General features: G+C 47.4%; 1 protein-coding gene across 2 annotated transcripts in view; it reads left to right on the top strand.

The window, feature by feature from the left end:
- The window catches only part of LCK (LCK proto-oncogene, Src family tyrosine kinase), a 221,494-nt gene extending 208,594 nt beyond the window's left edge, over nucleotides 1-12,900 (top strand). For both annotated transcript variants that reach the window (XM_069223368.1, XM_069223367.1), the window contains exons 12-13: nucleotides 8,886-9,017; nucleotides 11,184-12,900. In XM_069223368.1, the coding sequence (XP_069079469.1) occupies nucleotides 8,886-9,017; nucleotides 11,184-11,386 (335 nt within the window). In that variant the 3' untranslated portion in view covers nucleotides 11,387-12,900. The remainder of the gene's footprint in view (nucleotides 1-8,885; nucleotides 9,018-11,183) is intronic.
- The last annotated feature ends 419 nt before the right edge of the window (nucleotides 12,901-13,319 follow it).

The following is a 13,319-nucleotide window of genomic DNA, read 5'->3' on the forward strand; positions in this document are numbered from 1 at the left end:
GTGGTTCAGAGTAGAGTGGCGTAGAATGCAGTGATGTAGAATGGACTGGTGTAGAGTCTCAAAGCATAGAGTAGAGTGGTCAAGAGTGCAGTGTGTAGAGTAAATTGTTTCAGAGTAAAGTGAAGTGGCACAGAATGGAGTGGAGTGCTGTAGTGTAGAGTGTAGTGGCATAGAGCAATGGTGTAGAGTGCACTGGCATAGACTGGAGTAGTGTAGAGTCGAGTGGAGTGGCCTAGACTGGAGTGGTGTAGAATGCAGTGGCAAAGAGTACAATGGTGCATAGTAAAGTAGAATCCATTGGCATAGAATAGGGTGGTGCAGAATAGAGTACAGAGGTGTAGAGTGAAGTGGCATAGAGTGCAGAGCTGCACAGTAGATTGGGGTGGCATAGAATGGCTTAGAGTAGAGTGGTAAAGCCAGCAAATAGAAAGCAAGAAGATGTGAGTTACAAACCATAAAGCCAATGGTAAGCAATGGGTGTAATGCATTCCCATGAAAGCGTTCTGAATGTCTACAAGATTTCGATGCACTGTCTGGTAGGCTTTGTCCTAAAAAAGGAAAGGTCAGTACACGTCCAGGGAAGGTGCCTTCAAAAAAGTACAGGGCCGGGAACAGTACATTCTGCTCTAGAGCGCCGCCTGACAGAAGGGTGATGTGGCGCCTCCCGCCAGCAGAAAGGTGCTTCCTTGGGAGCCCACTGGCAGCACCTCATACCGGAGCCGTGGGAACAGGGCAAGGACAAGACCTTGCACCAAAATGCTCTGCTGGGACAGTGCTCGGTACCAGTGGGGTTTGTTAGGGCTCTCTCGGGCAGCATTGCTGTGCCAACGATACTATAAGGGAACAGGATGTACTGCTATGGCAGTGAATGGCTACAGGGGGTGGGAGGGGGACACTGCTGTGGGACCTAAAGAGGAGGCAAAGGGGGAGAGACAATCCTTAAGTAAGGGGATAGAAGGAGAAGGTGGCATAGCCTCCTCTAAGGGACACCTGTGGTGAGAGAGAGAGGGAGAGAGAGACGCCCCTTCATTGTGGGATAGCAAGAGCTCATGAGAGGGAGGGAGAGACAGCCTCTGTCTGCTTGGGTTTACGGGTGCTCTGGAGTGAAAGGGAGAGATGAGCTTTTGAGGGTGCAGGTAGAGAGAGGTCGAAGAGAGACAGGCTGAGACTTCCACTATAGGATAGAAGGAGCCCATGAGTGAAAGGGAGGGGTGGTTTCTTCAGTTTGGTGACAGAAGGAGTCCTTGAGAGACAGTTCCTTCCTGTGTGGGAGTATAGAGAGCCTGACGTGAAGTGGGAGAGAGGTTGTTTCATCTGAGTGTCGGAAAAAGGAGACAGTAGTTAAAGGGAGAGACCGAGCCTTCCAATGTGGGGCAGAGAGAACCCTGAAGTGAGAGGCCGTCCCTTCACCCTGGAGCAGAGGGAGACCAGCAGTGAACGGGAGAGGCAGTCTTCTCAGTGTGCAGGCTCAGAGAGCTGATGATAGAGCGAGACAGCCCCCTCCATTGTGGAGTGGTAGGAGCCTTGGAGACAGAGGGAGAGACTGTCTCTTCTCTGTGGGGGCAGAGCGAGCCCTAGAGAGGCGCAGAGTCACCCGCCCCTCAGGCTTGGGTCAGATGGACCAGGCGTGCGGTAGAGACCTGAGAAGAAACTGTGTACTTTGGCAGTATTCTTGGATCGCTTAGTGTCGAGGACAGAATTATTTCCTTGATGTTGTAAGTTCCTTCCGTTTCTGTAGGACGTATGAGGTTTTAGTGATTTAAAGATGGCGCAGGCTGATAAAAGTGAGCAGCAAGCTTGGGGAGGCTGACATTTATATTTGATTAGAATTGCCATTATGTGCTCATATACTTTTGTCAGGAATTCAAGAGCGTTGAGGCTAGCTTTTAGAAGAGCTGTTCTCATTGCATTGAGGCTTGGTTTTGGTTCTTCCATATTCCAGCTGACATAAGTAATGCTTGTACTACCTGTTTTGGATCTTTGCAAGGTCTGAAACTAGAAACTGATTTTAGTTTAAGCTGGTGGTGTGTCTTCTGCATGCACGTGATGTGTTTGTGCCCAAGTTCAGTTTGTTCTCTTTACATGACTAATAATACACAAGTGGTCCCACCGCATGGTTTGCATGCAAGATATTTTTCATAATATATATATATATTATACACACACACACACCTCTGAAAAGGCCCTTTGCAAAGCTGGACTGGTCGTCTTTCCGTTACTTATTGCTATATTTGGGTGTTAAACTCGGACTAATGGGATACAGCCAATTCTGAGAGAGTGTTGCCAAGTTTAAAAATGATGAAATAAGGAATTAATACTGTTACAAAATGTGCCCCATTATGCTGCATAATTTGTTTTTTCTTACCGCATAATTTACTCAACATGTCACATAATTTAGCCCTCTCCTGCTGCATAATTCCAGTGGCCCTGTCTATAATGTGGCTTTATCTGAGGACACTGCTGGGTTTTGAGACCTGTGATATTATTCATCGGCTGACTACTTTAAATGGTGGGCTTTGCTATTGCTTTAGTTTAGATGCTCCCTGAAATCCACAGGACATCTGTATCCATCGGTGAGTGAGATTTTTCAAGCTCTGCTTTGCATGCAGGGAGTTAAAGTACATAGTCAGAGGTTATAAAATACATTTGATATGTTATGCCCTGTTGGATGTTGGCTCAGAGTAGGTCTCCAGACTTCAGTGTCATACAGGAGAATCAGCATATTAATGCAGTCAAACACTATAGGTTCCTGAGGGACTTATAGTGATCAGTTTTGGTTTATTTTAGAGGAAATGCCAGTGCTGTTTTTCCTGGTATTTGTATCTTGCACGGAGATACAAAGGCACTAAAAATTGTCAGGTGGCTGTAGTTAGTCATTGTATGTGTAGAGTCCGGCTGGACTCATACTAGTGTTCCAAGATGACGTGCTTCCACCAGCCACTCCTTGAGGGCTGGTTTCCACGCTCACCCCACACGCATCCATCACAGGTGTCACCAGTCAACTGACCCTGCTAATAACAGGGTCCGGTCGCACTTGTCCAAGGCAAGTTCCAGTAAGCACAATGCTGTGTCCGAGTCACCCCAACACTAAAATGGCGACGAGTGGGTCTGCCCCATGCTATTCTTGGTAGGGGTAGAGTAGCCTGTGCCTAAGGCACCCTCGCACCTGCTGCCAGCATGATGGCCACACCGTGAACAAAGAATGGCATTCAGCCTCCAAACACTGCAGTTGCCTGCCTGCTGCGACCCCAGTAAGGCACTAGAGGACCAAGAGAAGAGCCTGCTTACCCCCCAAACGTGAGGTAAGCCCTGCAGGCATCAGGGTGCAACTGCATGGGGACAAGATTGTTTGGAGGAGGTGCAGGGTGGTAGTCCGCGCCGTGTGTGAGGCATTTGCATGCTGCTGACAGGCACAGTGAGCAAAGGCCTTGAATGCTGAAGACGTGCCCACTGACAGTGCATGCCCCACTGCTGGTTCGCCAGAGGTGGACCTCCTCCCGCACCAACAACTCCCACGTGGGGCAATAGAGACTGCATGTAAAGTGGCCCCTACCTCAGTTAACCGCCTCTGGAGTTTAACCCACCTGCTGACTGCAGTGAGGTGCATGGATACCGTTTATGCCTCAGCACGTGCCTGCTAGTCAGAGGTAGCAGCAGCTGTCAGGCCTGGCGGGCCACCTCTCAGACCCTGAAGCATGGTGTCCAGTCTGCCCATCCTCTAAAGCTGTGCCGAACGCTCAACAGGGCAGCCTGCAGGTACGTGCTGAGAGCTAATGAAGAGGGTGTCACAGCATCACCCAGTGGCCACTCTCCCACACTGCACCCAGCCTATCAAGTCAGTTTGGGAAAGATTAATCTCCAAAGAGAGGAGACACCACACCTATACAGGGCCCTGGAGGCCGAGTGAACTGGGGCCTCAAGACCAGAGACTGACCCAGCAAGACCGGCAATGCAGCATATGCCAATAGTGGGATGCCTGTCCTTTGAAGGGGAAAGACTATTACTCCCCACCAAGAGCATGCCTGTCTCCACAAAGTGCGGGAGGAGCAGCATGGCAGGCAGAATCGAGAAGGCTGCTGAGGCGTGTGAAGAATAACTTCAGTGCCACCTAGCAGTTGTTTGTCTGCACCTCACTACAGCCAAGGAACATGTGGAAAGGCCTGATCTTGGGCCAATTCTTAGAACAGGCAAGTCAACCTGCCGACCAGCGGCAGTGGAGAATTGGCAGGACCCACAAACCAGCCCCTAGTGGTGAACGGCCACCACCACCTCAAGAGTGAGAAACAAGCATGCAAAGTGCCAGCAGAGGGTGACCATTTAGAAGTACCGAGAGCATGAAGTCAGAGGTGCGCAGAGGGCTGCACCAGCGAACTTGAGGGGATGGCCAGGAGCCCGAGCGAAAGAGTGAGCCCACATGGAGTGAGAAGAAACATTGGGTGTACAAGGACCACCAGCCGGCCACACCCCAGCAGAAGATTGCCACTGTTGGCCCATCAAGGAAAATGTCATGAGGAGTGACCAACCCTACCAAGCGAACTCGAATAGAGGCAGGAGCAAGTGCTGCGATGGCGCAGTCTTGAGGTGCAAGCGCTGCACCCTTGAGCAAAGACAGGAAGGAGTAAAGGTGACCCTCCAGTCAGGAAGCGGACCACCAACAACATCCCTGAGGAAGGGACAGGACCTGCAAAAGGTCCTCAAGGAGAAAGAATCAAGTCCTACAGACAGGACTAAGCCAGCAAGAGGTCCATGTGATGCAACATGTGACCAATGGCGCAATGCCACCTCACAAACGGAAATAGAGAGGAGGGAGAAACGAGGCATGACGCCAAGTTGTGAAGAAGGTTTATCGAAGAAAAATGCGTGACAGACGTGTCACACAGAATATCAGGAACACCACAGATGCAAAAGAGAAAGGGAGAAGAGCGATAGGACTGAGGACTCATACTAGTACCAGAGAGGGCAGCCATCAACAAAAGCCAGTTACCAGGGTGCACCAACTTCACTGGAGACAGCTCCAAGGGTGAACCAACTGTAAGCGGCCAGCATGTGTGAACAGTGTACAGGCCCGACGTTTCTCAGTGCCAACGTCCAGCCACCTGTCACTGGCTGCGTGACAGAGATGGCATCCCTGCTGGTAACTGCACATGCCTAACAAGAACCGTAAGTGGCTACAAAGTCCCTTGAGTCATGCCTTCTCCAAGCTAGACACCATCACCTGTTGATCAAACTATTAGTGAGTAAAATGGTTATCATTACCAGGTGCATCACTTGAACCATCTAAAGGACCCTTGCACCACCAGTGTGGAGTTGTATGTCAGCAAAAAGACCAGAGGCTGACAAGGCATCCCTGGCACCGTGGGAGGCTGACCACCCAGAAATCTGCTGTGAGCCCCCATGAACCTGAGACTTACCAAAGAGAGCATACCCGGCCATTGGACTATTGACCCTTAGGATTGCATGAGATTTGGATGTGGCCCAGTTGGGAGTTACACAGTGACCCCCTTGGTGTGGCCTATGAGAGGACCGCACAGCCCATGCAGTCCGGTGGCAATTCAGGGGCAAGGGCCTCAAGGGAATTCCAGTGAGAGGAGAATCTTGACAAGAGATATGTGTCTGAGGCAGCTCCATGACGGGCACCGGGAAGCACTGAGGTGGCAGACGGAGACTGGTCACCAAAAGACTATCTGATGAAGGCCCCTGAACCTGAATCCTGACAGACAGAGCACACAGACCTTGAGACAACCACCCTTCATGGCTGCATGAGCGACTTGGATGTGGTCCTTTTGGATGTTCCTCAGCGACGCCTTCGCTAGGCCTGAAATAGGCCCTGCACAGTCCACACAGTCTCGTGGCAGCCAGGCAAAAGGGCCTTGAGGAGACTCCTGTGCGATGGAGTCCTGTTTACGAAAGGGAAGACTGAAGCTGCTCTATTGGTGGACGTTAGGATGCACCCATGCCTTCAAGGATGACGCCTTTTTCGTCCAGGTCATCCTCAGTCTTAGCAGTTTTGCTACCCTGGGAGCCTGAACACCTTCAAAGAGACCCCTGCACAGGACTTCCCACCACTCCTGATGCACCCGCTTTGAACTCCATAGATAGACTTCACCACTGTTACGATGCGACATCCCAGTAGACTTTGTAAATAGACTCCGTGAGACCAGGCAGGACAGGACCAACAGTGCTCAAGTGAACTGTAACCTCATGGACAGGCAATTGAGGGATCTGGACATTGTCAACACTGCTGTTCGTGCCCAGAGTAGTCTAGTTAAACTATGGAGGCATGCTGTGATGCCGGGTGGTCCCAGCTGCACCTGTCCACTTGTTATGTTCTGCAAACTGCCAGAAGAGATTCTGTGGTGTTTATTTTAGTGTTTATTTCCTCCCACAGGTTGGACATGTTTGTCTATTTTAATAAAGTTTGTGTTGGATGTAGAGTCTGACTGGACTCATACTAGTGTTCCAAGATGACAACCTTCCACCAGCCACTCCTTGAGAAGTGGTTTCCACTCTCACCCCACACCCATCCATCACAGGTGTCACCGGTCAGGTGACCCTGCTTATCAAAGGGTCCGGGTGCAAGTGTCGGGGCCAGTTCCAGTAAGCACAATGCTCTGTCCGTGCCATTCATTTTAGTTACATGAGGGCCTAGGACCCCCAACACTACAGTATGTTCCAGTAGCTCGTCCTTACATAAAAGTGTACCTTACAGTCTTTCCTCTTTTTTTCCCTAAAAATCATTATTTCGAAATTTGATTTATTTGATTTTAGGCACCACAGGTGTAGGGTGCCCTCGGACTTTGTTGTAAATCTTAATTTGTTGGTTATAGAAGTATTAAATTAGCGGCATACATATAATCTTCCGTCTTTCTATCACCTAGGCGAATTTCCAAAGTTGTACTTTACACATTTACAATATACGTGCATGCTAAGATTAAAGCGAGAGGGGCTCACCCTTCTCAGAGGCGGTTTCTGCTTAGCGAGAAAAGCACGTACGTCTTTTCATGGGCTTGGGGTGCCATCTGGTGGCAGGAGGATATACGACTGTTTAAATGTTGATTTTTTTCACAAATAAAGTGATTTTAGAAAACAGCGACAACATTTATTTACGGGTACTTTCAACAAGTCGTACCATGTATGCACTGTTTATAGAGCTAGGAAAAAAAGAAATGTTAGGTCGGTGTTTTAATATCACATGCCATAATTCCAGACTGTTATAGTACGCGTGTTGGAAGGCTAAATCTGCCCGCATACCGACTAGGAAATGTTATTTTCAAGGTACATCTTCTAGGCCTGGCAGCAGGTTATAAACCCACCGAGCTACCTTAACTAGATTGAAACCTTACTCCCTCGCGCAGCATACATGTAGAAACCTCTCTGTGGCAGACAACCTGATCTGTCTTATGTGGCTGGGACCTGACTTTTAACTAGGTGCAGAGTTGACATTAGCTCATTGAGCTATTTCTCACATAAGTAATGTGCAGTCTGTTTCTGGCAATCGCCGGTCCTCTCAACACGCATGCTTAAATCTGTCAGCTGCGCAGGAGTATTATTTTTCGTGTTTGAAAGCAGAACATTGGCGGGCGTTTGAAATAATACAAGATGGAGTATGGCGGGACAGAAGGTAGGAGATGTTGAACTGTGAACACACAGAAAGAAGGCGTCCACTGAACTATGGGTAGAAGGTAATGGATTGCAAAGCACTAGGGGTTCAGCAGTGGAGTAACGAAACTTGGAGCCCCGCCACCCCCCCTTGCAAAGCACATGGAGAGGGGCCCTCGGGACTCACACAGGAGCTCTCAGGCTTGGGTACTGTGCGGAGGGGGCCTCCTGGAGTTCGGTCCCACCCCCACACCGTGGTGCTGCGGGTGCCTTTGTTACCTCACTGGGGTTCCGCCTGACAAAGACTAGGTGCCTTGCTCTGTCAGTCTCAGTCTCCTTTTGCTCTCTTCCAGTGCTTAATTTGTAAATAATAAGGTGCCGGTGCTCAAAGCCCTTCTCTTAAACACGCGGCTGCTGCAATTAAATGTGCGAACACAGAATACTGAGACAACTTAATCCCGAAGCCATCTCGGGCCTCTTTAATCCATTTAAAACCACTCCCTACCCCTTCAGCTCACACTTGCAGCTTTTTGCTTTCTCTCATTGTGACGCTTTTTCGATTTTCTCTTCCTCCGTCTATCCCAAACGTCTTTTTTGCTCGCTGCAATTGCTTGAGGCAGAAGCCTAAGCACCGGCCCTCAAAAATAAGTGCCGGTGCTCAGCACCGGAAGCAACAAGCACAAATTAAGCACTGCTCTCTTCGCTCTCCAAGCATGACTTCACCCTGATGCGAATCTCCAGTTGGTAATATATTTCTCTGTCTTAGCACTCTCTTCCTCTCACTGTCTCTGACGCCCCCTCCACAGGTTTTGCTCACGCTTTCTACCCATATCTGCAATTTTCTTTCTGCCTTCCAGACTCACCCCGCTTCCATCCATCTGTTGGTCAACTGCTGTCTTTTTCCAACTGTCTGCCTCCTCTCCGTGGCTGTGTATCTCCGTCTCATGTCTGCTAGGCCTGTCATTCTGTCTGTGCCCCCTCACGCTTTACTGCTCTTCCTGGCTTTTTACGCCTCGCTGTCTCTCATTCTGCTTTTCTGGCAATCTCTGTCACTCTCTTTGTCTATCTCTCTTAGCGCTTTTCTCAACTTCGTTATATTGGTCTGCCCCCCCCTTCCCTGCCTCTCTTTCTCTCTCTCTCTGTCTCTCTCTCCCCCTCTCTCTCATCTGTCCTCTGTCGTCCTTCCTTTCTCCATCCCTTTTTCTCTCTCACTTCGCCTCCCTCTCCTCTGTGAGTATCCTTTTCCCTCTCCTGAGTCTTAATATTTCTGATTTCTCCCTCACCAGGGGCCAAGTTTCCTATAAAATGGACGGCTCCGGAGGCTATAAACTACGGGACTTTCACCATCAAGTCTGACATCTGGTCCTTTGGCATCCTGCTGACAGAGATCGTGACATACGGACGGATTCCTTACCCAGGTACCGAGGCAGCCTTGTCAGAAGTTTTTGCAGGTTGTGGATAGAAAAAACGTTCTTGCTTGTTGATGCCAAGTGCCTCGAGCAGTTGGTTTAAAGTATGAAATAATGCCCTGCAGGGAAAGACAGCAAATGTCCTTAGGATTTTATACTGCACCTGGTTTTTATTTCCGTGTTAGCTACCTCACCTTAAATATAAAATGTCACAGGCTTGCTTTTTAAATCCACAAAAGGGTTTTGACGCTGTAAGTGGGGCCTGGTTCATCAGTCCTGCTCTGCCGCTCCTTTGTGACGGGCCTGTGCAGGGTCGAGGAAGGGGCACATGGGGGGTCCAGGGCTCGTTATAGGACACACAGTGGCGAAGAAGACAAACACACGTCCATATTGTGTTAGCCAAGCCTCAGTGTGCAGATGTTGGGGTAATGTATGAGGGATACACCTCTTTCCCTGGCACTGGCCAAGAGGTTGGGCTTTCCAGGGCACAGCACAGGGGGAACGTGATCATACAGAGGTAAGGGGAATAAGCATGCATAGAGATGGCTTTAGAGAAGTACACTGAGCATGTGTCAAGGTACAAGAAGGCAGCTCATCCCCACATGTCAGGGTCAGATTATGGCAAGATACATGATACAGGAGGGCTCCCTATGTGGCTACAGTTTCAAATATTTGGAGGCCGTGCCTCACACACACCTCTCTCCCACACTAGGAAAACCTGCCCAATCACCAGCTGTAGGAGGTTTCTTTGGTCCTAAACGTTGCTGTCCTGTCTGTACTTTCACCTGGTTTAAAAGCAGGAGACTGGCCTGAGGGCGATATTATCTGCTGGGGTCAGCATAAAAAGTGAGCCAATTTACAAAGTAACCAGTTAACAGACCAAACAGTCGAATGTTTACTTAAAACTAAGTTCTCGTACTATACAATGAAAATAAAAAGATGGAAGACAATACATCTTTATAATAGTGGGGAATAAAAAGGAAATTGCAGCAAATTCTTTCACATAAATACAGCTACTCTGGAGTTGTTTCACACTGTCTTAATCTGAATAGTAAATATATGCAGAAAAAGCAAAAGAGACAAAAAAGTCTTTAAATTTGCTGCAAGTCTCTGGTTGCTGCTGACTGGTTCCATTAACCTCTTGTTGCTCAGATTTTAGCGGGGGAAGACTGATAAGAGCTGGCAGCGTGATTAGAATTTGGAATTTTTCCCACCAAATCAATCATCTATAAACCACTACTTCTCTGCAAACCTTTACATTTAGGTTGAAGCGTCTCCTCTTTCAAAAATACCCTCTCTGTGTTTATGCGGATTTACTTTTATTTACTTTGAACATGTGACTATATCTGTTTTATTGCAAAGGGTTTTTAGGCTTTTGGGCTATCTTCATGATATACAAAACTGCACAAATATATTAATAAATAAATACATTGATTATTAAATAAAGGAGTTCAGACTCCGTTAAGACATCTGCAGTCGTGGGCCCCACGGTAATCAGCACAGTGCCACTTGTAGGTTTGCAAGGCAAGGTAGCCTTTTCTTGGCTTTTATGATCAGCTGCTGATGGGGGCAGTGACCACTCATGCCATATAGTGGGAATTATTTTCCTGCCAGAAGGGTATCTGCTGGCTAGCCCAAACCAGGCTCTTGTTGATAAGACAGAAAACAGAATGCCCATTGGTCAAATTGCAAAACAGAGAAGGGGGCATCGAGAAGGAGCGAGGCAACAGGGACAAATAGGTGTGTAAACCCAATAGATTTTCCCCCTGAAAGGCAAACAGGAGGCTGATTTCTCCTTCTTGTTTTATCCCTCTCTCTGCAGTGGGGCATTGCTTTGAATCTGACCTTATGTTCTGATTACTGATCTTACATAATATTTGAAATCATATCCAGGAACTGGAAGCACATGTAATGCTATTGAAATCTGGCACAGCGCAGTCTTTGGAAATGCAAGCCCCTCGGTAATTCAAAGTTGGTGATGTAAGCAACTCACGTTGGTTGCTGACGACAGACAGTGCCACCCCTGAATGTTTTACGTAAACTGCAGTCTGACATTGTAAAGCCTCATCTTGAGATCATAGCCAGAAGCCCCTACCCAAGGTGGGCGCTCTGGCAGACGAAGGCAGGGTGACATTACCCATCTCCTCATCCTAACATCATCCTTTTTGATTGCAGGAATGAGCAATCCAGAAGTTATTCAGAATCTGGAGCGGGGGTACCGTATGCCGCGGCCAGAGAACTGCCCGGAGGAGCTGTACGAAGTGATGATGCGCTGCTGGAAGGAGCGCCCAGACGATCGTCCCACCTTTGAGTTTCTAAAAGCCTTGCTTGAGGACTTCTTCACTGCCACTGAGGGGCAGTATCAGCAGCAGCCCTGAAAAAGGCCTGGGGGGAAACATGGGCTAATAGTGGTACCGGTCCCCTCTATTCAGTTAAAATTACCTATTCTTGGCCAGATGTCATTGACTATGGACCTTACATACTTCGTTCTGGTCTTTATTTCATATGTTCCTGACCTTGCATAGTTTTTCACATGTATTGTATTCTCTATTCCATGTCCTCTTTTGTCTTTTCTGTGCCTTAAACCGTGAGTTCTGGAATTTTCAGTATATTTCCTATGGTTTGCATAGTATGTCTAACCTTTCTACCCTGTGCCCTAGGCTTTCTATCATGTGTCAAGAGCTTTCTAATATACTTACTAGACTTTTCCTTTTCTGTCCCAAACTTCCCATACCGTAGCTTGAGCATTCCATCATATGTGCCTGGCATTCTACCATAAATCCTGGTTTTCCTTTACATATACTGGCCTCTCCATTTTATGTCCCGCCCTTCCAGCATATGTCCTGAGTTTTCCATCATATGCAGAGCCAAAGAGCACCTGCTTCTGACCCAGAACAGGAACCAAAACAAAGCTGTACCAATGAGTTTCCACAGTCCATCTCATTAAAATACTCATTCCTATATGAGCACTGTTTACTGGACCGCAGTATAACTATAGGATGTGAAGAATCTATTCAAGATCATGGTGGCCACTAGATAAGGGATGTCTTCAAACCGAGTCCATACAAGTCATTTCCTAGCAAGGAGAAATGGTGTACAGGAAAGGCAAGCAGATCGATTGCTTAGTGCCGGAGGTAAATACTTGGCGCTAAATGGAATATTTTCCTTTAGATCATATTTCAGCTACACCAAGTGACGGCTCAAAGGACACCTCAAAATGTCTTGAAAGAAACGAGAAACTCTTCATCCCTTTTGTCCATACAAGCATGCATTGCCTCACAGTGCTACAGTCCTGTACAAGTGAATATATCTCCTGGATTCCTGTATTATTGCAGTAGTTTGTATGCTTCATTAGTAAAAGACGTTGTGTTCTATTTCTTGCTCATGCTTCTGAATTTACTGGAGCTTGAATCTATTTATGTCGCTTGAAATTGACAGACTTGACAACTACCAAAAAGAAAGAATGTCTTGTTCGTTGACAGCAGTTTGGGGGTTGATGCCTTCACACTTAGGGATTGGCAATCTGGAGATCGTCACAATTAGGTACGTGTTTGTCTTAGCAGCTCCATAAACCAGGGACCCCTGACACAGTATTTAGAGTTGGGTGAAATGCCAACTTTACACTGCTGGTCATTGGTTTCTTTTTTTTCTTTTAATCCTGTTTTGGAGTTTGCTTCTTGAAAAAAAAAAACTTTTGCTGGGTGGGTGCAATAGACATGGCTGGTGGGGATTGTGGTATTACTCTTTGTCTTTAATTACAATGGGTCATCACTTGTCTGGGAATGTTTATACTGGGAGAGATGAAGATTCCGTGGAAGCAGTTATTCTAGTACTTGTGGGATGAAATGAAGGATGGAGCCCTATGATACGTAATAAAATACTTTAACATTTATCTGAGTGGACCTGCATGGATCTCTGAGAGAACAGCACATTTTGGCGACGAGCTGAAGTACAAACTCTTTCCTTTAGTCAACAAGATTGAGATTCTCAATTATTTCCTAGAAACAGCACTACAAAGAAGCAAAAGTAATAAGATACTTTCTTCTTTCACCGTTTACTCTTTTATTACTGCGTTCCCCAGAAATATACTTTAATGGCATCGGACTGTACAGTTCTCGGCTCAACCTTAAACTGTACTGTGCTCTGAGGTTTCATTATACATTAAAATCATCTTAACTTTCACCGGACATTTCCTGCAAGCTATTTCCTTTTATGAGTCAATTTAATGCTTCAGCTCCATGCCTTCTGCTCCAAATGTCATTACCTCTGGGCCCTTTTTTAATTACCAGAAGCCAAGATCTGCACCGTTTA

Source organism: Pleurodeles waltl, chromosome 3_1 (assembly GCF_031143425.1).
Source record: "Pleurodeles waltl isolate 20211129_DDA chromosome 3_1, aPleWal1.hap1.20221129, whole genome shotgun sequence".
Taxonomy (NCBI): Eukaryota; Metazoa; Chordata; class Amphibia; order Caudata; family Salamandridae; genus Pleurodeles; species Pleurodeles waltl.